The 27,224-nt window shown below is 45.3% G+C and overlaps 1 protein-coding gene across 1 annotated transcript in view; it reads left to right on the plus strand.

The window, feature by feature from the left end:
* The window catches only part of LOC115201783 (ubiquitin carboxyl-terminal hydrolase 43), a 91,284-nt gene that overhangs the window by 34,094 nt on the left and 29,966 nt on the right, over positions 1–27,224 (plus strand). Inside the window, exons 4-6 of the mRNA XM_029765673.1 lie at positions 5,133–5,225; positions 18,250–18,385; positions 18,636–18,780. Of these exons, the coding sequence (XP_029621533.1) occupies positions 5,133–5,225; positions 18,250–18,385; positions 18,636–18,780 (374 nt within the window). The remainder of the gene's footprint in view (positions 1–5,132; positions 5,226–18,249; positions 18,386–18,635; positions 18,781–27,224) is intronic.

Below are 27,224 nucleotides of genomic sequence, written 5' to 3' on the forward strand. Positions count from 1 at the left end.
GGTAACTGTTCCTCTGTCCCTCTCTCATTGCCCTCCAGCATTTGAGTCCTGGGTCTAACACTAACAGTATGTAATATAATCTCAAGGCCAACTGACAGGCCAGAGTATTATCACTGTAATGGGTCTGTTTGTCACTATACAATCACTAGGCCCATTATACTTGACAAGATTTAGTCTGTGTACAAGCAAGCTTTATATATGTACTGACAGGCCTTTTGTCTCCTAAGTTTTTGATGCTGATTTGATTTGTCGTTCATCACGTTTAGCTTACAATTAGCTCATTCATCCCCCTCCTCTCCCCTGTAACTATTCCCCAGGTCGTTGCTGTAAATGAGAATGTGTTCTCAGTCAACTTACCTGGTAAAATAATGGTAAAATAAAAATAAATAAATAAATAAAAACGTTGGTGTCATTCAATTGACTGTACAGGTACCATTATTACAATTCTCTCTGTCTGACTGTGATGTCTCCGCAAAAGTGAAGTGCCTACTCTAACTCTTTAAGTATTGATTTTGAACTTATTATTTCTCTACAATTCTGTAGGCTCTGATCAAATCATGCATTGCCCAGTTCTTGAAGGTAAAGCTTTGATATAGGTAGTTTTGTTCTCATCCCACAGCATGACTCACTGCCTAGCATTGGTAATATGCAGTGAAAATCTCTGTTATCTGTCAAGCGCTGCTCATTAGAGTGAACCAAACGGCAGGCAGCAGAGCATGTCAGATTACAGATGTGATGTACAGTAGTTTCACTGGAACCCCAGCCTTTTTACAGCGCCACGAAAACCCACCACTCTCTCTCAGAGCTTCTCGCCTCTCTTTGCCTGAATCATTTTGATTGGGTGACCTTTGCTTTGTCTCACCGCTTAATTTATTTATATTTCTGCAGGAGAGTTGAATAAATAGAGCTTTGAAGCCTTTTTAAGATTATTACTGTGACTCAAGGTTTGTTTGTTTTGTCTGGGTGCTCAGGATCACCTGCTGAATGATGCTTTACATATCAACAATCTCTAAATGGGCCATGACCTTTTGAACCCAGAGGTGAAGTGTTGTGATAAAAGCACACGTCTTCAAGTAGCAGGTGAGGCTGCAGGCTCACTGAGAAGAATTAACAGCCAATCTTTAGACCAGGGATCATCAATTAGATGTTTTTCGTGAGAGGATGGTCGTGGGGCCGAACCATAATTACAAATCATTTGTAGACTACAAATTGACCACAAGAAGCCCAAACAGATATATTTGACTACAAAATAATAATTTCAAACCTTACTTATATTTGTATATGATCACGTGTCTCTCTGTTATGCTTGGGAACACTTGGAACAGATTTTCAAAATTAAAATCACTTGGAGCTGATATCCTGGTGTTTTTACTGTCCAACAATGAACATGTAAAAAAAAATACAGTACCAGTCAAAAGTTTGGACACACCTACTCATTCAAGGGTTTTCTTTATTTTTTACTATTTTCTAGAATAATAGTTAAGACATTAAAACTATGAAATAACACATATGGAATCATGTAGTAACCAAAAAAGTGTAAAAACAAATCAAAATAGATTTTATATTTGAGATTCTTCAAAGTAGCCACCCTTTGCCTTGATGGCAGCTTGGCACACTCTTGGCATTCTCTCAACCAGCTTCACCTTGAATGCTTTTCCAACAGTCTTGAAGGAGTTCTCACATATGCTAAGTACTTGTTGGCTGCTTTTCCTTCGCTCTGCGGTCCAACTCATCCCAACTCATCTCAATTGGGTTGAGGTCGGGTGATTGTGGAGGCCAGGTCATCTGATGTATCACTCCATCACTCACATTCTTGGTCAAATAGCCCTTACACAGCCTGGAGGTGTGTTTGGTCATTTTCCTGTTGAAAAACAAATGATAGTCCCACAAAGCGCAAACCAGATGGGATGGCGTATCGCTGCAGAATGCTGTGGTAGCTATGCTGGTTAATTGTGCCATAAATTCTAAATAAATCACTGAAGGTGTCACCAGAAGAGCACCCCCACACAATCACACCTCCTCCTCCATGCTTCACGGTGGGAACCACACATGCAGAGATCATCCATTCACCTACTCTGCGTCTCACAAAGACACGGCGGTTGGAACCAAAAATGTCAAATTTGGACTCATCAGACCAAAAGACAGATTTCCACCGGTCTAATGTCCATTGCTCATGTTTCTTGGCCCTAGCAAGTCTCTTCTTATTATTGGTGTCCTTTAGTTGTGGTTTCTTTGCAGGAGTTAGACCGTGAAGGCCTTATTCACGAGGACTCATCTGAACAGTTGATGTTGAGATGTGTCTGTTACTTGAACTCTGTGAAGCATTTATTTGGGCTGCAATTTCTGAGGCTGGTAACTCTAATGAACGTATCCTCTGCAGCAGAGGTAACTCTGGATCTTCCTTTCCTGTGGCGGTCCTCATGAGAGCCAGTTTCATCATAGCCCTTAACGGTTTTTGACTGACCTTCATGTCTTAAAGTAATGATGGACTGTCGTTTCTCTGTGCTTATTTAAGCAGTTCTTGACATAATATGGACTTGGTCTTTTACCAAATAGGGCGATCCTCTGTATACCAACCAACCCTACCTTGTCACAACAGAACTGATTGGCTGAAATGCATCAAGAAGGAAAGAAATTCCACAAATTAACGTTTAACAAGGCACACCTGTTAATTGAAATGCATTCCAGGTGACTACCTCATGAAGATGGTTGAGAGAATGCCAAGTGTGTGCAAAGCTGTCATCAAGGCAAAGGGTGGCTGATTTGTTTAACACTTTTTTGGTTACTACATGATTCCATATGTGTTATTTCATAGTTTTGATGTCCACTATTATTCTACAATGTAGAAAATAGTAAAAATAAAGAAAAACCCTCGAATGAGTAGGTGTGTCCAAACTTTTGACTGGTACTATATAATATGATTATTATTTATTTATTTTTATCTGAAACATTTGGGGGGCCAAATAAAACCACCTGCAGGCCAAATTGGGGGAACCCTGCTGGTTTCTTTAGTAGATTGTTCTAATAATAGCTGTTATAACAAATATAATTAATTTATTTATTTTTCAGGAAAGGTGACACTGAACGTCCCAATACTTGGAAAAATGGCTTTTAGAGTTTTACCCAGGCTAGTGCAGGGGTTGGCAACAGGTGGCCCGTGGGCCAAAACCAGCCTGTTTAGTTTTTGGTAGATAAAATACTAAAATCAACAAGAAAATAGTTTCATTTAAACCGCGCTTCTTAACACCTGCCCGCTTAACCCGGAATCCAGCCGCATCAATGTGTCGGAGGAAACACCGTACAACTGACGACCGAAGTCAGCCTGCAGGCACCCGGGCCCACCACAGGGAGTTGCTAGAGCACGATGAGCCAAGTAAAGCTCCCTCGGCCAAACCCTCCCCTAACCCGTTGCTGGATTTTTTTACGTTCAACAGTTTCCTATGTGTATCAAGAATTGTCTACCACCCAAAGGACATCCATCCAACTTGACACAACTGTGGGAAGCATTGGAGTCAACATGGGTCAGCATCCCTGTGGAATGCTTTCAACTCCTTGCAGAGTCCATGCCCCTATGAATTGAGGGCAAATGGCTGTTTTTTACACTTGGTGTATCTCAATGTATCTCAACGTGTGTCAATGTAAATAAGGTATGAAATTATTGTTATTTTCAAATATAATTTATTTTTGTGCTTAGTTGGGGTCAATTTGCAGTGTACAAATTATTATAATTATGTTTCGGTTCCCCACCATCCGCTCTGTCAAAAATAATCCAGTGGCTGAATCTAGTTGCCGACCCCTGGCCTAGTGTTTAAGCTGACTCAAACTCTCACCCTTCAGCATCACTGCTTCAAAGACAGGGATTCCCTCTCAAGTGCTGCTCACACTTCATCCAGTAGGCATCACGGGAATATCACCTCCTTTTCCTTTAGGCCTAAGTGTTCCTTACCAATGCACAGTACATCTATGTTTTATTGGAGCTGCTGGAGTGTTATTTGTATGCAAGGAACATGGGCAGCTCCTCTGTTTCCTGTTGAGAATAAGACATCCGTAGGGGAGCGATCCACTCTGCCAAGAGAGAGCTCCACACAGAGCCAGTGTCAGCTGGGTTGAGTTGAATAGGGCTTTATTCACTCTCCCCCACTCGCCCCTGTGGGTCTGTCAGGTGCCTTCCTAGAAGGGAAACACATTTAAACAGCTATGCTCTGGCTAAGATTCTCATGGTAGGCTACCCCTTGTAAAGGTTCCTGACATGCAGGCTGGAGAAGTGCAAGCTCTGTGCACTGATCCAATGAAAAATACTGTATCAAAGGAATAGGGAAATACTGGCTTAAAACATCGCCTTGCTGGGTAAAAGAGGAAGAGGGACATTTATGCTTGAAATTCAGATTTGCAAAGAAACCATAGCTTTGTCAATTTGTTTTGATTGTATGCAGCAAAGTCATTGATGAACTCAATTCCTCTCCAGTCCTAAAGGCTCTTATAGTTTCAGGCATCCTTGTGAAATGCTTTTCGCTTCCTGACTAGAAGAACCAGTCATGGACTTCTTGCCATAGAACTATTACAGGATTTAGAAGTACTTCAAGTCAAGTTCAATTCAAGTCAAGTTCAATAGCACTGCAGTCTGAGGACTTCCATGGAAATACCCTCTGACTCTTTGTTCAAACAGTTAGTGATTTGCCAGAATAAGCAACTTCCTCTCCTAAACATAAAGGGGTCTGTTGGAGCCAGTGTGTGAACCAGGTGTGGAATGAAATATTAGTAGAACAGAAGATTTGCTCTCTTTTCCTGTCCTTTGAGTCCTATGGCCTGAACATTCATATAGGGAGGAAACAAGCCATCTCTTAGGACTGTTCTCTATTCTCCCCATGATGGTGATCATTAGGGAATCGCTGCGTGCTGGTTCCCATTTAAAGGCCCAGTCGCACCGTGAGGCTTTTTCCTAATACCCACCCCCCTTACATCACTTATCTTTCCCATAGAAAATCTCTACAGCAACATCAAGACGTACTGTACATACAGTGTGTCCATTTTTATAGCAAGATGCACTTTCCTGCTGGCCTGACACAGAAGTGCATGTTCAGGTGTCTAAAACAGGCGTCAAACATCACACAATCTTGTTTTTCTTTCCACAGGTCATCGCTGACCTGCCCTCATTGTCATAAACAGAGCAACACCTTTGACCCTTTCCTCTGCATTTCACTTCCCATCCCTCTGCGCCACACCAGGTGAGTAATATCCCTGTTAGTGCACCAACCATACTGAATACACAACCATGCAACACATCACACCACACCATGGTACTACGTGAAGCTATTGGGAGACATCTGTCAGTTAGAGTCAAAGCCATAGTAGACGGAAAGACTTGCCTTAGGTACAGACGTAGAAATACACTGTAGACAAGACTTAAGCGCTGGTGTCTTTTTAACGTCCCTTTCAGTCCTCTAGAGGCTCATAATGTTAGAGGAATGGATAAAGATCTGGAATAGCACAGAGAAACAATAGACCTGGCTGAGATGGAGTGTACTTGAAGCCCAGAGGAATGCTCTGAGGAGCACCACCTCAGAAACCAGGAACAATGTCACATTCATGCCCAGGTCACAAAGATCACTCCATCCCTGCTTGGCCGCTGTTAGCCTGTTTAGGAAATACATTTTTAAGGAGTTAGTCCCCCCCAAGCCCTTACTCTTCAAGCACCTACACCCTCTCATTAATTTTGCTCTTTGTGAAGACTTTTGACAACTTTGTTTTTTGTTAAAAGCAGAAGATAATGTCAAAACAGTATGGTTCTGACCTTTATTCTCCAGTGCAGATGGAGGAGTTGTCCTAATTGGAAAAGATGATTTAGAGTCAAGCTATGAGTTTAACACCTATCTCAGATTCCTGTGCTGGGGTGTCATAGAAGTGCATGAAGCTGTGTCCTCCTATTGAGGTCCCAGGGTGTGCCTAGCAAATTCAAAAGCCTAACACACACTCATCTATCCAATCCTGCACCACAAATGGACACTACAACGTTGATCTCATACTGTAGATCGTCATTCATACTGAGCATCCAACGTAAAGCTAGAATCCTTAGTTGATACATGAATTTGAGAGTGGTTACATATTTCCAGCCCCATCCCTTAGCTTTTTAGCGATAAATGGGCGGGGAGAACGCTTTGTTATTGTTTCAACAGGTATTCTTTAGAGCTCTCTATTTGTGACACATACAGTCATTGAAATAGTTCTCAGTCTCTTTGGAGCAACTGGAATGTCAATAAACGTTAAGGCCAGTCACGACACCCTCATAGGGACATTTTTTCCCTTTAATCATATCACAATCATCTTTTACCAGTTGAATGTAGACACAAATATAATACTTTTTTGTATAAACATATTTCAGAATTATAAAAAAATAATATGCAAACCCTCTGAGCAAGTCTGGAGAATATATCTAAGGATAACCACACAACATTTAGTGAATGCAGATGCTTCTGAAGCTGAGTATTTTTTTGGGTGTGTGTGGGAAGAGTCTGACTTTTGGGAAATGGTGTTTAAAGACAAGTACACTGAATTTAGACTACCAAATGTCTATTTAGACCCAGTCATCATCTCTTCAAAGTAAGTTACTAAATATAGTCCAGTTTGTAACACTCTCTATGAAATGGGCTTCTAAATGATGTGTAATTTAATGTTGTGAGCTTTAAAATGATTAAAGTGGTTAAAATGCATTAAAATGTTGATGACGGTAGAATAATAAACTAAAGAAAATATAAATAAGTACATAAGTATTCAGACCCTTTGCTTTGAGACTCGAAATTGAGCTGAGGTGCATCCTGTTTCCATTGAATTTACCACAGGTGGACTCCAAGGATGATCAATTGATTGGACATGATTTGGAAAGGCACACACCTGTCTATATAAGGTCCCACAGTTGACAGTGCATGTGAGAGCAAAAACCCAGCCATGAGGTTGAAGGAATTGTCCGTAGAGCTCCAAGGCAGAATTGTGTTGAGGCTCAGATCTGGGGAATGGTACCAAAATATTTCTGCAGCATTGAAGGTCCCCAAGAACATGGTGGCCTCCATCATTCTTAAATGGAAGAAGTTTGGAACTACCAATACTCTTCCTAGAGCTGGCCGCCCGGCTAAACTGAGCAATCGGGGGAGAAGGGCCTTGGTCTGGGAGGTGACCAAGAACCCGATGGTCACTCTGACAGAGCTCCAGAGTTCCTCTGTGGAGATGGGAGAACCTTCCAGAAGGACAACCATCTCTGCAGCACTCCAACAATCAGGCCTTTATGGTAGAGTGGCCGGACGGAAGCCACTCCTCAGTAAAAGGCACATGACAGCCCATTTGGAGTTTGCCAAAAGGCACCTAAAGGACTCTCAGACCATGAGAAACAACATTCTCAGGTGTGATGAAACCAAGATTGAACTCTTTGCCAAGCGTCACATCTGCAGGAAACCTGGCACCATAACTACGGTGAAGCATGGTGGTGGCAGCATCATGCCGAGGGACTCTTTGCCAAGCGTCACATCTGGAGGAAACCTGGCACCATCTCTACGGTGAAGCATGGTGGTGGAAGCATTATGCTGTGGGGATGTTTTTCAGCAGCAGGAACTGGGAGACTAGTCAGGATAGAGGGAAAGATGAACGTAGTAAAGTACAGACAGATCCTTGATGAAAACCTGCTCCAGAGCACTCAGGACCTCAGACTGGGCCAATGTTCGCCTTTCAACAGGGCAACAACACGAAGCACACACAGCCAAGACAACGCACGAGTGGCTTTGGGACAAGTCTCTGAATGTCCTTGAGTGGCTCAGCCAGAGCCCTGAATTGAATCCGATCGAATATCTCTGGAGCGACCTGAAAATAGCTGTGCAGCGACGCTCCCCATCCAACCTGACAGAGCTTGAGAGGATCTGCAAAGAAGAATGGGAGAAACACCCGAAATGCAGGTGTGCCAAGCTTGTAGCGTCATACCCAAGAAGACTCAAGGCTGTAATCGCTGCCAAAGGTGTTTCAACAAAGTACTAACTAAAGTAAAATTTCGAAAAACCTGTTTTTGCTTTGTCATTATGGGGTATTGTGTGTAGATTGATGAGAAAAAAACGATTGAATACATTTTAGAATAAGGCTGTAACGTAACAAAATGTGGAAAAAGTCAAAGGGTCTGAATACTTTCTGAACGCACTGTAGATGCAAAAATGTAATTTCAGCCTGTGGTGCCTGGCCTTAAGCAAACGTTTATGCTAATTGGAGAATCGTTTTTAAAAATCTAGCTCTAACAAACAGCTTGCCAGGCAAACTTTACATAATCGCCTCATTCGCTCTACTTTTGGCTAATGGCATTGAATACTGTAGACAGTTATGAAAGCAAGAAACAGATGGTTTGCCTTTTAAGATTTTGTACATGGTTGCCCATGTAAGAAAAAAGGTATCATCTACAAAACTCTCTCCATAAACCCTAACACAAACTAAAGTGCAGACTTTCAACACCAACAGTCATTTACACCAACCCCAACCTCACACATATACATTTATTTATTGGACTGCTACAGTACCTATTTTCTTACAGAAATGTGTTCCCACATGTCATATATACAGTATGCGGTTAGTTATGATCAAGTGTGTTAACCAATGTGGCAGAGTCAGCCCGACATGGACCCATATTGATGTTTTACCCTAATGGACTGAGTGGTATGGCAGGCGTCTCCATTTAAACACATTAACTTCACTAAATGAGCCGCTCATTACAGATCAGCATGTTATTACTGTAAAGATCCTTCAGAGATCTTGTTGCATAATGTTCCTGTCCTCCTGAGGAAAAGGTTTGCGATTCATTATCATGATTGATTCAGCTTTGTACTCAGAGACGGGGAGCTAAACCTCTGAAAGGTGTTCTTGGGATGTAGCCACTATTTGCAGTAGCTTAGTATAATCATAGACTCAGATTACCATTCAATTGAGGGCTTTAGTTGAGTATTCAGTCACTGGGAATTGAATTCCCATAATTGGTATTGGGTGCATCATGTAACATTATAGATTGTTAATTATCCCTATGCCTGCCTTTCTAGTTCTGAGCTGTTGAGTGTGTGGGGATGTTTTGCCGCACCCAGAATGGTTCCAAACAAGGTAATTAGTATGAATTAGTAACTCTTGCCTGCTCAGAGCACCATTGATTAACTACTGCCTTCACTGTTTGTGTCTTGAGACACAAAAAGAACCGTGATAATATGAGGCTCTGTCTTGGTGTTCCTACTGGCTAGTCAAAGACAGAAAGGAATGGACTCTGGTGCGCCCCCAGCTAAATCATATGGAGAGATCTCCCCATACCCCTCACTATAGCGTATGCTGAGAATCCTTGACCCCCAGTGTAGAGGTTACCCTGAGTCCTGACAGCACGTGATCTCACAGCTCAACACTGTCATGACGTTGCCCTCTTTGGGAACAGCAAGCACCATCCCCCTCCCTCTGCACCATCCCTCTGTCTCTCCTACACACAGGCTGCTGCGACTACAGGTCGTAAATTCCTGGAGAAGAATCCTGCCTCATGGCCAGAGAGTATAGAGAGAGAATGAGTTTCATAGAGAGAACAAATTAATTTCTTCCACCTCACAGAACTGGAGAACCGAATGACATTCATGTTCTGGAGAATGTATAAAAGATCGGTGAAGTAACGAGCTACGAACTGGTCCGTTTGGTACAATTTTGTGAAACTCATGAGAGACAACACAGCCACATTACCATAATCCTGTTTATACAAAAGTTTCAGTTATGAGGCTTACATCTAATTGTTGTATAGAATGAATGAGTAAAGATGGAACTATTTGTGAAATTATGTCATGTGATTTTAGACTGTTTAATGAGGGAAACTCCAATTCCCTTTTGGAGTTAAACTAAATCAGAGGACCACCCATGAGCACAGTTATGATCTGGCGTCAGGGGACAGCCCTTTTCTATGTTCCGAATAAAACCCCCTCCTGGGTTTCCCCCACTTCAGACCAGCTTACCTCGATAACGAGAGGGCCAAGGTTTGAGACCAGACCAGTACCTCTATCACAGAGGGAAATAAGGTTTAAGTAGATTGCTGAATCTTTTAACCATCCCACGTGGTTAAACTCTTAGACTATCGATACCGACAGAATAAGAACAAGTCTTTGATATTAATTACTAGTCTGCAGCAAGGAATTCGGTATCATTGAATGCGAAGACCGACAACCGCCGAAACCTATATTCTATAACGACATGAATGAATGTCACTCTGAACTATCCATTCTAACCACAACAGAGAGAGCGAGAGAGGGCGGACAAACTTTCCAACAGAAACAAACTTTTCAACAGAGATCCCGATGACACACTGAGCGTAAATATATATATACTGCTCAAAAAAATAAAGGGAACACTTAAACAACACAATGTAACTCCAAGTCAATCACACTTCTGTGAAATCAAACAGTCCACTTAGGAAGCAACACTGATTGACAATACATTTCACATGCTGTTGTGCAAATGGAATAGACAACAGGTGGAAATTATAGGCAATAAGCAAGACACCCCCAATAAAGAAGTGGTTCAGCAGGCCACTTCTCAGTTCTTATGCTTCCTGGCTGATGTTTTGGTCACTTTTGAATGCTGGCGGTGCTTTCACTCTAGTGGTAGCATGAGACAGAGTCTACAACCCACACAAGTGGCTCAGGTAGTGCAGCTCATCCAGAATGGCACATCAATGCGAGCTGTGGAAAGAAGGTTTGCTGTGTCTGTCAGCGTAGTGTCCAGAGCATGGAGGCGCTACCAGGAGACAGGCCAGTACATCAGGAGACGTGGAGGAGGCCGTAGGAGGGCAACAACCCAGCAGCAGGACCGCTACCTCCGCCTTTGTGCAAGGAGGAGCAGGAGGAGCACTGCCAGAGCCCTGCAAAATGACCTCCAGCAGGCCACAAATGTGCATGTGTCTGCTCAAACGGTCAGAAACAGACTCCATGAGGGTGGTATGAGGGCCCGACGTCCACAGGTGGGGGTTGTGCTTACAGCCCAACACCGTGCAGAACGTTTGGCATTTGCCAGAGAACACCAAGATTGGCAAATTCGCCACTGGCGCCCTGTGCTCTTCACAGATGAAAGCAGGTTCACACTGAGCATGTGACAGACGTGACAGAGTCTGGAGACGCCGTGGAGAACGTTCTGCTGCCTGCAACATCCTCCAGCATGTCCGGTTTGGAGGTGGGTCAGTTATGGTGAGGGGTGACATTTATTTGGGGGGCCACACAGCCCTCCATGTGCTCGCCAGAGGTAGCCTGACTGCCATTAGGTACCGAGATGAGATCCTCAGACCCCTTGTGTGACCATATGCTGGTGCGGTTGGCCCTGGGTTCCTCCTAATGCAAGACAATGCTAGACCTCATGTGGCTGGAGTGTGTCAGCAGTTCCTGCAAGAGAAAGGCATTGATGCTATGGACTGACCCGCCCGTTCCCCAGACCTGAATCCAATTGAGCACATCTGGGACATCATGTCTCGCTCCATCCACCAACGCCACGTTGCACCACAGACTGTCCAGGAGTTGGCGGATGCTTTAGTCCAGGTCTGGGAGAAGATCCCTCAGGAGACCATCCGCCACCTCATCAGGAGCATGCCCAGGCGTTGTAGGGAGGTCATACAGGCACGTGGAGGCCACACACACTACTGAGCCTCATTTTGACTTGTTTTAAGGACATTACATCAAAGTTGGATCAGCCTGTAGTGTGGTTTTCCACTTTAATTTTGAGTGTGACTCCAAATCCAGACCTCCATGGGTTGATAAATTGGATTTCCATTGATTATTTTTGTGTGATTTTGTTGTCAGCACATTCAACTATGTAAAGAAAAAAGTATTTAATAAGATTATTTCTTTCATTCAGATCTAGGATGTGTTGTTAAAGTGTTCCCTTTATTTTTTTGAGCAGTGTATATATTGATTGCAATTATTCCCGAATGAGTGAGCATTCATGTGCAAAGGATTAGCATTTCAATTGTTATAATTATCAACTTTGTAGTGTCTCTTATCGTTCGCGCCCTTATCAGTCCCTCTGTCTAACAAGCCGCCATGCCGGTTTAGCCCACTAGGGCACATTCCCCTTTCATTTCTTTGTAACCATATCTACTTTGTTTGTTTGTGTTATGCATTTCTGTGAGTACTTAGTTAGTAAATAAATGATTTTAAGACAACTGATGTATGGATGACTCATAGTGAAGACTGGGTTTGTGCAGATAACCAATAATTTACGATGTTTGGAATGAGACTAAAGTGAGGTAAAGAATAATTCATTAATCAGAAGACTAAGTGATCAGATATTAAAATATCTGAAAGTTATATTAGGAAAATTATAACTTTAATCTCAATATTTTCCTTGGTGCCCCGACTTCCTAGTTAATTACAGTTACATGATTAAGTAGTTTAATCACGTAATAATAATTACAGAGACTTTTTGATAAAGATTCATCTTCAGTTTAATGATGCCAAAGAGACGACAACACCCTTTACTTACTTAAGTGATAATGCCCTCGACGCCGGTGTTTGGAGGATATATTGGCACGGGTGTTGTTAGGCCCGAGAAGAAGTTGAGGGCCAGCAAACCATGCCAACATATCCTCCAAACACCGGCCTTGAGGGCATTGTCACTTTTATACAATGGGTTACCAACATATTCAAATATGATTTACATATTTTCATTAAAAACGCTATTTCATCCTTCCACAAGATATAGTCCCGACAGAAATCTAGAGTTGTTACCTAAGCCGACTGGATGTTGTAACGGTAGTCTTCATAAATGGACCAAGGTGCAGCAGGTATGTGAATACTGATGGTTATTTATTACCAAAAAAAGAGTAAAGCATCCACTTGAAAAAACAATAACAACAGTAACAGTTTTACAGGCTATAGACGCAGTGCAAAAACAACCACCCACAACCCCCAGTGACAAACATACTCCTACATATATGACTCCCAATCAGGAACAACAATCCCCAGCTGTTCCTGATCAGGAGTCACAAGACACAGAGAACATTCAAACACACACACAAGACTGCCACGTCCTGACCCCCAAACTACTACAACAGCTCCATCTGCTGGTCAGGACGTGACATTACCCCCCCCCTCAAGGTGCAGACCCCGGAATGCACCTAACCACAAAACAAAACACCAACAAACAAAATCCCCAACAAAACCCATAAACACTAACCCTTAAACAATAAGGGAGGGAAGGGAGGGTGGCTGCCGTCACCGACGGCACTGTGCTACACCCTCCCTCCCCAACCCACCTATCCTGGAGGTGGCTCAGGTGCAGGCCGTGGACCTTGCTCCACCTTCGGCGTCGCCCACTTTGACGGCGCCGATAGCTGCGCCGGGCAGACGGGCCACTCGGGCTGACCCTGGCAGATGGACCACTCGGGCTGGACCGGAGGACAGGAGGGCCCCTCGGGCTGGGCCGGGGGACAGGAGGGCCCCTCGGGCTGGGCCGGGGGACAGGAGGGCCACTCGGGCTGGGCCGGAGGGCAGGAGGGCCCCTCGGGCTGGGCCGGAGGGCCACTCGGGCTGGGCCGGAGGGCAGGAGGGCCACTCGGGCTGGGCCGGAGGGCAGGAGGGCCACTCGGGCTGGGCCGGAGGGCAGGAGGGCCACTCGGGCTGGGCCGGAGGGCAGGAGGGCCACTCGGGCTGGGCCGGAGGGCAGGAGGGCCACTCGGGCTGGGCCGGAGGGCAGGAGGGCCACTCGGGCTGGGGCAGGAGGGCCACTCGGGCTGGGCCGGAGGGCAGGAGGGCCACTCGGGCTGGACCGGAGGGCAGGAGGGCCACTCGGGCTGGACCGGAGGGCAGGAGGGCCACTCGGGCTGGGCCGGAGGGCAGGAGGGCCACTCGGGCTGGGCCGGATGGCAGGAGGGCCACTCGGGCTGGGCAGGAGGGCCACTCGGGCTGGGCAGGAGGGCCACTCGGGCTGGGCCGGAGGGCAGGAGGGCCACTCGGGCTGGGCCGGAGGGCAGGAGGGCCACTCGGGCTGGGCCGGAGGGCAGGAGGGCCACTCGGGCTGGGCCGGAGGGCAGGAGGGCCACTCGGGCTGGGCCGGAGGGCAGGAGGGCCACTCGGGCTGGGCAGGAGGGCCGCTCGGGGCGGGGGCGGAGGGCAGGAGGGCCGCTCGGGCTGGGCCGGAGGGCAGGAGGGCCACTCGGGCTGGGCCGGAGGGCAGGAGGGCCACTCGGGCTGGGCCGGAGGGCAGGAGGGCCACTCGGGCTGGGCCGGAGGGCAGGAGGGCCACTCGGGCTGGGCCGGAGGGCAGGAGGGCCACTCGGGCTGGGCCGGAGGGCAGGAGGGCCACTCGGGCTGGGCCGGAGGGCAGGAGGGCCACTCGGGCTGGGCCGGAGGGCAGGAGGGCCACGCGGGCTGGGCAGGAGGGCCACTCGGGCTGGGCCGGAGGGCAGGAGGGCCACTCGGGCTGGGCAGGAGGGCCACTCGGGCTGGGCCGGAGGGCAGGAGGGCCACTCGGGCTGGACCGGAGGGCAGGAGGGCCACTCGGGCTGGACCGGAGGGCAGGAGGGCCACTCGGGCTGGACCGGAGGGCAGGAGGGCCACTCGGGCTGGACGGCAGTCTGGCCACTCGGGCTGGACCGGAGGGCAGTCTGGCCACTCGGGCTGGACCGGAGGGCAGTCTGGCCACTCGGGCTGGACCGGAGGGCAGTCTGGCCACTCGGGCTGGACCGGAGGGCAGTCTGGCCACTCGGGCTGGACCGGAGGGCAGTGTGGCCACTCTGGCAGTTCAGGGCAGTCTGGTGACTGTTGACTGGCGGGCAGCTCTGGTGACTGTTGACTGGCGGGCAGCTCTGGTGACTGTTGACTGGCGGGCAGCTCTGGTGACTGTTGACTGGCGAGCAGCTCTGGTGACTGTTGACTGGCGAGGCTGGGCTGACACACTAGACTCCTGATGCGTGGGGCTGGTATTGGAAGTGCCAGCCTGGAGACACGCACCTCCATGCTAGTGCGTCTAGCGGGAAACACCGGACCGAAAGGGCGCACTGGCGGTCTTGAGTGCAGGGTTGGCATCACCCCTTCCGGCTCGATGCTCCCCTTGCCCTGGCACCTGCGGGGCGCTGGTACTGGGCGAACTGGCCTGTGCGTCCGTATAGGCGAGATGGTGCGTACCACAGCGTAACATGGCGCCCTCCACCTCATATGCACCTCCCTGTAGTCACGGGTAGCTGGCTTACGGCTCTTCCCTGGCCTGGCCAAGCTACCCGTGTGCCCCCCCAATTTTTTTTATTGGGGGTGCCTCTCGTGCTCGTTGCGCTCTCTCTCTTCGTAATAGCGCCTCTCCGCTCTCGCCGCTTCAATCTCACACTGCGGGAGGCGATAATCCCCAGCCTGAGTCCATGGTCCCTCTCCGTCCAGGATCTGTGCCCAAGTCCATTCCTCCTTTTTTCTCTCCTGTGGCTTCCTCCTCTTCTGCTGCTTGGTCCTTTGGTGGGTGGTTCTGTAACGGTTGTCTTCATAAATGGACCAAGGCGCAGCAGGTATGTGAATACTCATGGTTATTTATTACCAAAAAAAGAGTAAAGCATCCACTTGAAAAAACAATAACGGTGACAACAGTAACAGTTTTACAGGCTATAGACGCAGTGCAAAAACAACCACCCACAACCCCCAGTGACAAACATACTCCTACATATATGACTCCCAATCAGGAACAACGATCCCCAGCTGTTCCTGATCAGGAGTCACAAGACACAGAGAACATTCAAACACACACACAAGACTGCCATGTCCTGACCCCCAAACTACTACAACAGCTCCATCTGCTGGTCAGGACGTGACAGACGTTCGTTCTATCGTTTCGGTTGCCAGAGACGCGACCCAGTCGTTCAGTCTTTTTGTTCTTTATCTATGGACGTGACCCACTCGTTCGTTCTAAATAATCCATTGCCATATTGGCTGGCAACGTTCTTATCCCTTGCTTGCTAGCTAGCCAACTATGTCTAACTTGCAGTCACGTCAACAGTGCAGCCAGAATAACAACAAAGTAGCTGCATTTGCGTTTTAAGCTGTTTTCTAGTGACATTTATTTGAATACATCCATAACAATGAGCTAATGATGCACAATTTCACCTGGCGTAGAACATGTACTCTCTCGTCAGGACACTGTTGTTCAAGAGCTAGCCAACAACACAGCTAACACAATCACTGTAATGCGTCTGTGTGTAGCTGGTGTAGATGAGTCAGGCGCAGGACAGCAGATATGAGTAATGTAAGCAATTTTACTCAACAATAAAATAACAAAACACGTCAATAAATCCCAGGCCACAATTACGGACCGCAATAAAATAAACAATCACTCAAACAAACAAACATGGGGGAACAGAGGGTTAAATAATGAACAAGTAATTGGGGGATTGAAACCAGGTGTGTAAGACAAAGACAAAACAAATGGAAAATGAAAAGTGGATCGGCGATGGCTAGAAGGCCGGTGACGTCGACCGCCGAAAGTCGCCCGAACAAGGAGAGGGACCGACTTCGGCAGAAGTCGTGACAATCACTTCAAACTGAAGCTGGAAAAACTTCAAACTAGCTGCTCTTCGTTTAGTTTTACCTGTTTTCTATTGATAGTTATTTGTATATATCCATAGAAATTATGCTAATTCATGATTTAGACTGGCTGAGAAAAGCTGCCTACCTGTCTGTCTCATCACGACTCCCGACACGTTCATTACTATGGGACAGCTGGAGATCAAATATGAATATTGAAACAATATTGCAAATGTCGGAGAGAAGGATAGCAAGGTTTATAAAAATCTCCGCTGTTGAAAACGAAATGTTAGATTCTTTTCATAGTGGAGTTTATAAATTGCCTGTCTGGGCTGATGATACAGTGGATTGCTCAGTCAGATGGAACATAGTAAACAGGCATTTTAACGTCATAGATTTAGCCGGTGGTAACTTGTGGAATAGACACCTGCTAGAATGAGATTTTAACCAATCAGCATTCAGGATTAGACCCACCCGTTGTATAATACTGTATATCCCCCACTGCTGTGTGTCCTCTGTCCCCATGTGTGATAATGCCTGTGTGCAGGCAGTGGCATCTCTCACTCTCTTTATCATGTTAAATCTTCTCCATGGTGGATTATAGAGCAGGTCATCAACAAGACATAACAAAACTCACTTTAATTGATAATTGTCATTAGTCTGCTGGACAATGTAGATACACAGGTAAAATGGGAGCTGTCTCAGTATGGCCTTGTAAATAACAACATATCAATGACTTAGTCTCTGAAGAGCTAATGAAGGCCAGCCCACTCTGGTATAGAGGGTACAATGATTAGTGAAAGCATTGGAGTTTGTAACAAACCTCAACACCCCATGGGACACAGTGTTCAGCATATGTAATGACGCCACAGGGGCAAACATGTACAATGTATCACCATAGTCGATTACAGGCAAAAAGGTAGTGGAAACAAGTCTCTTTCTTGCTTCAAAAGAAAAACATGACTTATTTAAAATAAAAAATTGAGCCTGAGCTTTTTCACAAGACCTTCAATGTGAGTTGTACTTATGTAAGCATGGACTCTCCACTGTAAGGAGATAAGGGGTGCCAGGTAGCCTAGTGGTTAGCGTGTTGGGCCAGTAACCGAAAGGTTGCTGGATCGAATCCCCGAGCTGACAAGGTAAAAATCTGTTAACCCACTGTTCCTAGTCTGTCATTGTAAATAAGAATTTGTTCTTAACTGACTTGCCTATTTAAATAAAAAATAAGAGTCTTGGCTGTAGAATAGAGGTGCTGTACACTCGGGACCTCCCGCCTAGGTCATTTTGTCATTGGCTCAAGTATCTCTCTTTCTCAGAGGAGGCTGACTTTCTGAGGGGGGTGTCTACTCGGCTGACTACAGTCCTCACATATAGACACACATAGACTCTCACAGGTGAATCACAGGGCACATATCTCTTCAGTGTAGTGTTTTTGTACAAGCCATTATGTCCCTTTACCCTGCCTATGTCAGCACTGCTTCTCCATGCAAAGGAGACAGAGAGGTAAGAGCCAAGTGCTCAGCTTTAAAAATGCATCGACCCACAATACAGATTCCATTATTTCTTACACATAAAAAACGGTCCTAATGATCTATTATTAATGCTAAAATGTATTGATTAATTCATGAAAACTATATGTCTCTTCCTGGTAATGGACTGTAATAAAAATGGTAGCGATTTCAATGCAGCGGCTATTCTCTCTCTTTCTCTCCCCTTCACTCGACAGGCCTCTGTGTGTAACTCTGGTCTTCAGTACGAAGGGCCAGAGATACCTGCGCATCGGGCTGGCTGTGCCTCTTTTTGGCTCACTGGCCTTTCTGAGAAGGATGTTGGCGGATGAGGGGAAGATCTCCCCAGACCAGGTAGGTGATCTTGTCTCACTCTTCTTGATGATGCAAATTATCCTCAGATTCACTCTCACTCCATTTTCCAAGTCTCTGATTAAATAAGATGGATACTCTTGCTATCTCTCGCTCTCTCCCTCTCCCTCTCTCTCTCTCTCTCCCTCGCCCTCTCTCTCTTGCCCTCTCTCTCTCGTCCTCTCTCCTTCTCTCTCTCTCTCCCTCTCTCCCTTTCTCTCCCCCTCTCTCTCCCTCTCTCCCTCTCTCTCAGGTGATCCTGACAGAGATCTACACCACAGGCTTTCAGCGCTCCTTCTTTGATGAGGAGGATCTGACATGCATAGCCGAGACTGACATTATCTATGCCTTCCAGGCCCCGCCCCTATACATCAGAGGAGGCTCTGCACAATTCTCAGGTAACCGTAGCAACAACTACAAATTCCAGGGACATTCAGATCAATATCATCACTATCAACCAAGATCATCCAATAGAATCTGTCCCTTTTCCACTTTATGAGCAAACAGGGGTCATTTCAGTCCCATCGTGAAATAAGCCTTTCTCAGTCAAGAGCATACAGAGGCACTGTATTAACTGAATGGGATGTACAACCTCTGTGAAATACCAGGGTATTATGTGAAAGTCTGTCCTTCCTCGGGTGGTGATAACTACATGCTCTTTTACCCTAACTGTGCACTGTTGGCACAAGCCAACTGAGGAGAAATGCATTGTTTCTTTTTAAACAAGATAATGAATGTTTGTTTGTGTACTTTGGGTCTGATAGATTCCAGGAGGAACTCACAATGTAGAATAAGAAGTCCTTGGGGAACATGTGTGCTTACAAACACATTTTAAACACATTTTCAATAAAACTCAGATGCTCAGATCTACTCAAATCACCATCATTTTCCGCAAAGATTTGCTGTCATCGAATGATTTATGTTTGAAATATCTCTCCTCTGTAATTGTACTGATGATGTGAAGGGCAAACAGACATTGTTCCCAGAAGCCAGATTGTGTGGATAGTTTTACCACATTTTTCACTCTGGGTTTAGCAGAGCTGGGTTTGTCCCTGAAAATGATACTTCTTTGCATCACCACTGAGAAAAGTGATTAGAGAAATCTCTGTCTCTCCTTCATCATCTTTGGTTAGACCACACATAATAGACTACTCAGTTTGATTGGTCTGCACACACACACACACACACACACACACACACACACACACACACACACACAGGCAGACACTGAATCCTCCTGGGATGTTTTAGCAGACTGTATACGCAGTGGGGTTGATATGGGGAGGCCTCTCACCACCTCTCTGCTGAACAGAGCATCCTCTCATTTCATGCACATCCAGTCTGATAACAGAACTCAAACTCACTGTTACACAATGAATACTGAGTAATCATTTTGTAATCATTATCTATTTGGCCTAAAGCTGACGGGTGTGAAATGTGGTACTGTACTGACGGAGGAGGCTTCACCTCAGCGTAATGTGCCTCTTTAAATCATGATGAGTTGTCACTGCTCGTAAACTTTTATGGTCACTGCTGCTAATGGAAGGTACATTTTGTGTACTTGAAATCAATATGCCTTTAGGGATCATGCACCTCACACACATTAACTATGAATGGTAATAGATGGGAATGGAGTCGTATCTGTTCTTCCCCAGAACAGTGTCTACATTGATTTAAAAGACTCCTCTACTATACCACTCCTGTACTACTCCCTAGTTTACATACAGCATACTTTACTACATACTTCTCTCAGTATGAAAAGCATGTGGGACTCTACAGAGCTCTGTTCGGCCTCTCTGCTTGGAAGAAATCCTTTCAATAAGCAATTGACAGCATTGGTCAGGTACAGGGCTGGCAGTGTCTTTGAGTGAAGTGGCCTCTAAAGACTGACCAGACAGCAGCTAATTTCTCCAGTTTCTGGGTCAGGAGGGCTGCCGTAATGCCTCTATAGCTGGAAGTTAAAGTTCGCCTTTGCTCTTGTTACAGAAAACCTGAGCTCGCCTGAATTGTATAATAACTCCTAGACAGAGATGTTCAACACTAATGTTGCAGGCTTGTGCTTTGACAAACTGGATATGTCTGAATACCTAGACTGTCTGAATGGAGTGTCTCAGGTACCAATAGAAGCTGTCAAGCTGAGGCATCAACTGAAATGAATTGTAGCACTTACTGTATGGCTAAAAAAAACAAGAGCCTTGGCACCATGCTACAGTACATTAGTTGGTGAATTCAGAGGGTGACTCACTTTAAGCACATCAGCGACTGGCTGTCACTAATGGCTATCACTAAATGTCCTAGAATCATGTTCAAAATCATAAAAATACGAAGCAGGGACTGTCCACCTCTGTTTGACACACAGCCTATCAGTAATGTCACTTCACACCTTGATGAGCGGCCTGTAGATAAATGGTGGAGTGTGCGTTTGTCTGTGCCTGGCAGCATTTTCATTTGGTGGTTGTCAGCGAGGAGAATGAGTAATTGAGTCGCTGTCAACAAGGTTTACATGAACTATCTACAATGTATGGAATATCACAGTGTGGCAGAAAAGATTCATGAGAGATGATGGTGTCTGGGAGTATTTTTCCTCCTGCCTGACCTTTCATGGCATGGTGAAATAGGAAGAGAGGTGTAAGCACTTCCTATGTCAGTTTATGTAAACATTGATTCTGTACAGAGCTCCATTGTCATGGCAATTCTCATAGAAGTATCTTATTTCACATTCAGTGAAGTGCATCATACACACAGATAACATGTTCTTTCCCCATCGGGTATTCACCTTCTTCAGGTTGTATTGGGTTGACAGTGTCTTGGTTGTTCATATCAGGCTCATATTAAGGAAATTAATAACAGATTGCATGACTTCATCTAATCAATGACTGATCCAAACTCTGTCGACCATGCAGCCCACCATGACATGGTTTGTCCATTGTGTCTCTAATATAGTATGGTTGTAATACAGTATGCTGCCTGGCTGCCAGGCCATAGAGTTCCCCCTGTCAGGGCATCAGTGGGACTTTCCACATGTGCTGCAATTTACTGTCTAACAGCCAGGGCTTCCAGTTTAGGTGGAACTGATGTGGAACGCTTGTTTGAAAAGCCCAATAATTAGTTCAGGCTCCTCAGTGTGGACACATTCAGAAGCCTGGCTAACTAGGTCACTCAGTGGAGGAGACGAATGCCATAAAGTCATCACTAGGGCTGTTACGGTGACTGTATTACCGCCACACCGGCGGTCACGAGTCATGAAGGCAGTCAAATTCCACGTGACCGTTTAGTCATGGTAATTAGGCTTCTCCAAGCTCTGATGCTGCTGATGGTTATTAGTAGCCTACCAAACTTACTGTGAAAGGATCGACGCAGGAGATAGGAAGCAGGTACAGGGAGTGAAGGTGTAATAACTGACGGACATGAAACAGAACAGGAACAGCGTCTGGACAGGAACACATAACAACAATTAATGCGGACACAGGGAACACCACCGAGGAACAGACAGATATACAGGGGCAAGCAACCACATGAAGGAGTCCAGGTGAGTCCAATGAGCTCTGCTGCATGTAATGATGGTGACAGGTGCGTGTAAAGATGGGTAGTCTGGCACCAGGGAGGGGGAGCAGGCATGACAAGCTGCCTGGTACTCAGCACTATATTGTCCCTCTAATCACTCTGATATCAATGCAAATGTAATCGAAAATCTAATCAAACACTTCATGAGAGCCAATGAGCTGATGTTGCGCAACATATCTTGAGGCTATGCTATTGCGTGCTAAAACAGAGTGATGGCCTCTATTAAAAAGAGGAGGATCCCATCAGCTTTCTATAGGCTAGGCCTACTATATTTATTTCTCAACTTTCCTAATATTAAGCACATTTCTTCTCTTTACAACAGGAGTATAGCCTACCTGGCTGGCATGGAAATTAACTACGGGAAAAGTGTCCTCCATTCGTTATTTAAGTGCATAGATGATGTCCATTTTCCCCCCTGCCCCTGTTTCGAGACCGGTGGATGATAATGGTCCATTCTAATTCAAAACAAATCTCACACATATATTATTTAGTATATGTAAAGACAAAATTAAATCAAGAACAGTCTGATGGGTGACAATATTAGCCTATCAATTGTGAATTATATATTATCACTTGTGAAAGATGCCCAGCTGTGCAGTAAGGCAAGAAACAGCTCGTGCCTTTTTAAAAACTTTTTCAAGTCATAGTCTCGCACCTCATGTAGCTTAGTCCATAGGCATATATTTTTTGATACGGTTTGTATCACAACTAAAGTGGCCAAATAACTTCTTAAAATGAAGCATATTAATCTGCTTTACAAGGGGTGTAGAGCCTAACTGGCATACATACTGTACGCAGTACGTGAGTTTCAAGTTTGGGGAAGACCATTTTTACCATATAAATTCACCTTTATCATAAAAGCATTACATGCATAATCACACTTTTGAGAATGGTGCTTTCCCACTAGTGTTTTCCCGCTAATTGATTGCATTTTGGAACATTCGTGCGTATAGCCTACTGCCGTGTGCTCATTACTGCGCTTATAATGTGAAGAAATAGCCTAAAAGCTTATCAACATTTTAAGCTAAACGTTCTGATCGTTGCATCAGCCTCAATGCTTAAAAAATGTTTTTGGATGCTAGTGGTTGTATTAATTTGGGATCTCTCATCCCACAACTGTCCCAGACTATGTTTGGAATATTTATTTCTCGCACAGAATAGAATCGGTCAACTTTTGTATTATGGGGGATAGTAGATTGACATAAGCTAGTGCTTTTGCTGTTCATTAGGCTTACTCGAAAAGTAAATATGGACAGTTCTTCTAATATCTTCAATGTCCAAGTCGGAATTGGATAAGGACGCATAGTTGCGTCCCTGATGTGTCTGTCTTCACTTGTAGCTTGTGAGAAAGATCCGATCACTATCAAGTATGAAGGTAAGACCCAGACGCAGACCACGTCGAATAAACAATAGTTTAATATACCAACGGGGGCAGCTAATAGACAGGTCAAGGCAGGCATGGATAGTAAACCAGAGGTGGGGCAACGGTACCGGGCGGCAGGCAGGGTCAGGGGCAGGCAGGGTGGTCAGGCAGGCGGGCTCAGAATCAGGACAGGCAAGGGTCAAAACCAGGAGGGTGAGAAAAGCGAGACGGGAAAAAGCAGGAGCTGAGACATAAAACGCTGGTTGACTTGAACAAACAAAATGAACTGGCAACAGACAAAAGGAAAACACAGGTATAAATACACAGGGGATAATGGGGAAGATGGGCGACACCTGGAGGGGGGTGGAGACAATCACAAAGACAGGTGAAACAGATCAGGGCGTGATAGATCACGTGACGGGCATTGGCTTATAAGAGTTGAGCTATCTGAGAGAGCCTTGAGAGTGAGAGGTATTTCGGAGCACGCAGCCGGGAGAAGGGAATTATAATTATTATATTCAGCCCAAGGGCACAACGGCCATTGGCCTCAAAAGACATGGATTTTTTTAGGGGAATTATGGCCACACAAAGGGGACGACGCCAAGAAATTCGAGGCATTATCAAGTGCTTGTCAAATTGTGAATGAGAGACAGTCTATAGGGAGGAGGTCAGAGACCTGGCCGTGTGGTGCCAGGACAACAACCTCTCCCTCAACGTGATCAAGACAAAGGAGATGATTGTGGACTAAAGGAAAAAGAGGACCGAACACACCCCCATTCTCATCGATGGGGCTGCAGTGGAGCAGGTTGAGAGCTTCAAGTTCCTTGGTGTCCACATCACCAACAAACTAACATGGTCCAAGCACACCAAGACAGTCGTGAAGAGGCCATGACAAAACCTATTCCCCCTCAGGAGACTGAAAAGATTTGGCCTGGGTCCTCGGATCCTCAACAGGTTCTACAGCTGCATCATTGAGAGCATCCTGACTGGTTTCATCACTGCCTGGTATGGCAACTGCTCGGCCTCCGACCGCAAGGCACTACAGAAGGTAGTGCGTATGGCCCAGTACATCACCGGGGCCAAGCTTCCTGCCATCCAGGACCTCTATATCAGGCGGTGTCAGAGGAAGGCCCTAAAAATTGTCAAAGACTCCAGTCACCCTAGTCTTAGACTATTCTCTCTGCTACCGCACAGCAAGCGGTACCGGAGTTCCAAGTCTAGGTCCAAAAAGCTTCTAAATAGCTTCTACCCCCAAGCCATAAGACTCCTGAACATCTAATTAAATGGCTACCCAGACTATTTGCATTGCCCCCCCCCCCCCTTTACACCACTGCTACTCTCTGTTGTTATCATCACTTTAATAACTCTACCTACATGTACATTGACTCTGTACCGGTACTCCCTGTATATAGTCTCGCTATTGTTATTTTACTGCTGTTCTTTAATTACTTGTTACTTTTATTTCTTATTCTTATCTGTATTTTTTTAAACTGCATTCTTGGTTAGGGGCTCATAAGAAAACATTTCACTGTTAGGTCTACACCTGTTGTATTCGGCGCATGTGACTAATTGCATTTGATTTGATTAAATGTGCAAAGCCTGCGCAAATGACAATGCCGAGCTCATGCCTTTCATGTGACTTTTTTCAAATCATCATTAGTGGCATCATGCAGCCTTGTATTAAAAATACAAACGTTGTTCTATACGTTTTGATCACAACTAAAGTTGCATAAATAACTCTAAATTAAGCATATAGGAAGACCTGTTTCTTTGTTAACCGCTCAACACAGAATAGCCGGATGTGCGCACTCCCTCAAAAATCCTTTAGAGAAAATATATTTCCGATTTTTTTTTCACACTATAAAATAATGCCACGAAATTCTAAGCGAAAAACTCTGCTTGCTAAATGAACTAGTGTAGCCCACAGCCATTTGGCATAGCCAGATCAGGACCTAACATAAGGACAACTCAGAGTATGCTATTCTTTTCTTCTGAAATGGACTACATTTTCTTCATATCCTGTTTCTTTAGACCTGTCTAAAATACATAATGGATTTATTGTGAGGGTGTAGGCTATGGATTTATTGTGAAGGTGTAGGCTACATTACATGGATTTATTAGACTTTTTTAAAATGTAGATGTTCCAAAGGTCTGCATCAGTGGCTTGTAGGCTGTGTGTGGAAGCCAGGAGATGCTGAATGTGTTTATGTTAATTAATGGTCAATTTCTGTGAGACCGGAAGTTATTTGCTTGACAATCACCGGCTGACAAAATTTCATGACCGCCACAGCCCTAGTAATCACTGACGTCTCAGTATGTGGTCAGTTTGGTGTCTGTCTTCGCTATAGGGCTTCACGGCTTTCTCGGAACCAGTCAATACCTGACCATGCTAATCCAGTCATTGAAGTGGATCTCTTTGGGGGCAGAGGTGTTTAATTACTGGCTTTCACAGTGTTCAGGCTGGCTCATCCTGTCTTTCACATCTGTCAGGGAATTGAAAATGAAAGTGTTTCTCAGACGCAACCCTAGACTACAGGAGAGTGAATACACAACTATTCCATGATCTTATAGAGAGTCATATCACTCATCACAGGAGACTACAATCAACAGGCATATTAAATTACATTTGTGTGCATGCGTGTGTGTACAAGTTGAAGTTTCTGTGTATCTACAGGAATCTGCTGTGGGCTATTTTGACACTCTCCATCCGTCATTCTGAAAAGCTGACATCAACCTAAAGGTAGGAAACTGGTTGTAATTTAAAGACCAGTGAAAAGACCTTGGGGGAGATGTCTTGAAACAATACATTTCTGATGCCCAAACATAAAGAAATACACTTTGATTTAATGACTGATGAGAGACCTCCTCCCACCCAGCATCAATCACGTGGGGACAGTCCATGAGGTGACCTCTGCATTTTACTGCTGAATTCTGAACGTTTCACCAGTCGTTAAAGAAGGGCTTCTTTACATAAATCATCCTCACAGCGATCAACACTTATGTAAATTGCAGAACATGATTGAAGAGAGTTTGATCAGCTGCTTCATTAGTTGAACATGAATAAATGAAGGGCAGTAATACTTTTCCTCATTATGTTCACTCTTGGGTCAGGGCTCTATCATATCATATCAGAGCTGTTTACATGAAGTGTCAGATTGTTATTGAATAGGTCTTTGTTTCCATGCATTCCTTCACTCTCCTGTATCATGGTATTAGACCTGTGGTGTGGCTGGATTGAATGGTGGGATATTTGCACACTCAGGATCTTGGCGGCTTTGGGACCTTCAAGCGTGACATTCACCGTTGGCGATGATTAATTGTGAACTGGATGGGTGTAAACGGCGGTGTTTAATACAACGCTGTGGTTTTGGGAGAACACTGTCGCCGGGCCAATCAATAGCTGCTCGTTTCTGTCTACAGTCCTATTTACCATGTGATTTATCACCAAGTATTTTGGGGAGCCAGTGCCGCCTGATGGGTTGGCATTGTCTAGGTTGGTAATCTCGTTCCCAGACACTCCTGCACAAAAATGCGTAGAGTCTGGTGGACCAGTGCGTCAAACTTGGCCAAAACATAGAGCTGGGAGAAACTCCTGGCACATAGGCATTGGCTTAATCTAACTAATCTACCAACCAATCATCTCCCACATCTTCCCCCTAACCCTCCCCTGTACGCTAGTACACCACAAGCACAGAGCACCACAAGCACACAACACAAGCACATGTGATTTGCTTAAATGAAATGATGACAAATACTTTGCCATAGAATCACTCGCATATAATTCTATGGTCACTCCCACTAAGGCCAACTTTGAGTGGTTGATATCCCAGGCTTATATGCGTTGTGCGCAATAGCCTGGGGATGAGGTTAGTAACACAGCATCTGCTAATGTCACGTCTGTGAGTGCTGTAATTT

Source organism: Salmo trutta, chromosome 1, assembly GCF_901001165.1.
Source record: "Salmo trutta chromosome 1, fSalTru1.1, whole genome shotgun sequence".
In the NCBI taxonomy this organism is placed as follows: Eukaryota; Metazoa; Chordata; class Actinopteri; order Salmoniformes; family Salmonidae; genus Salmo; species Salmo trutta.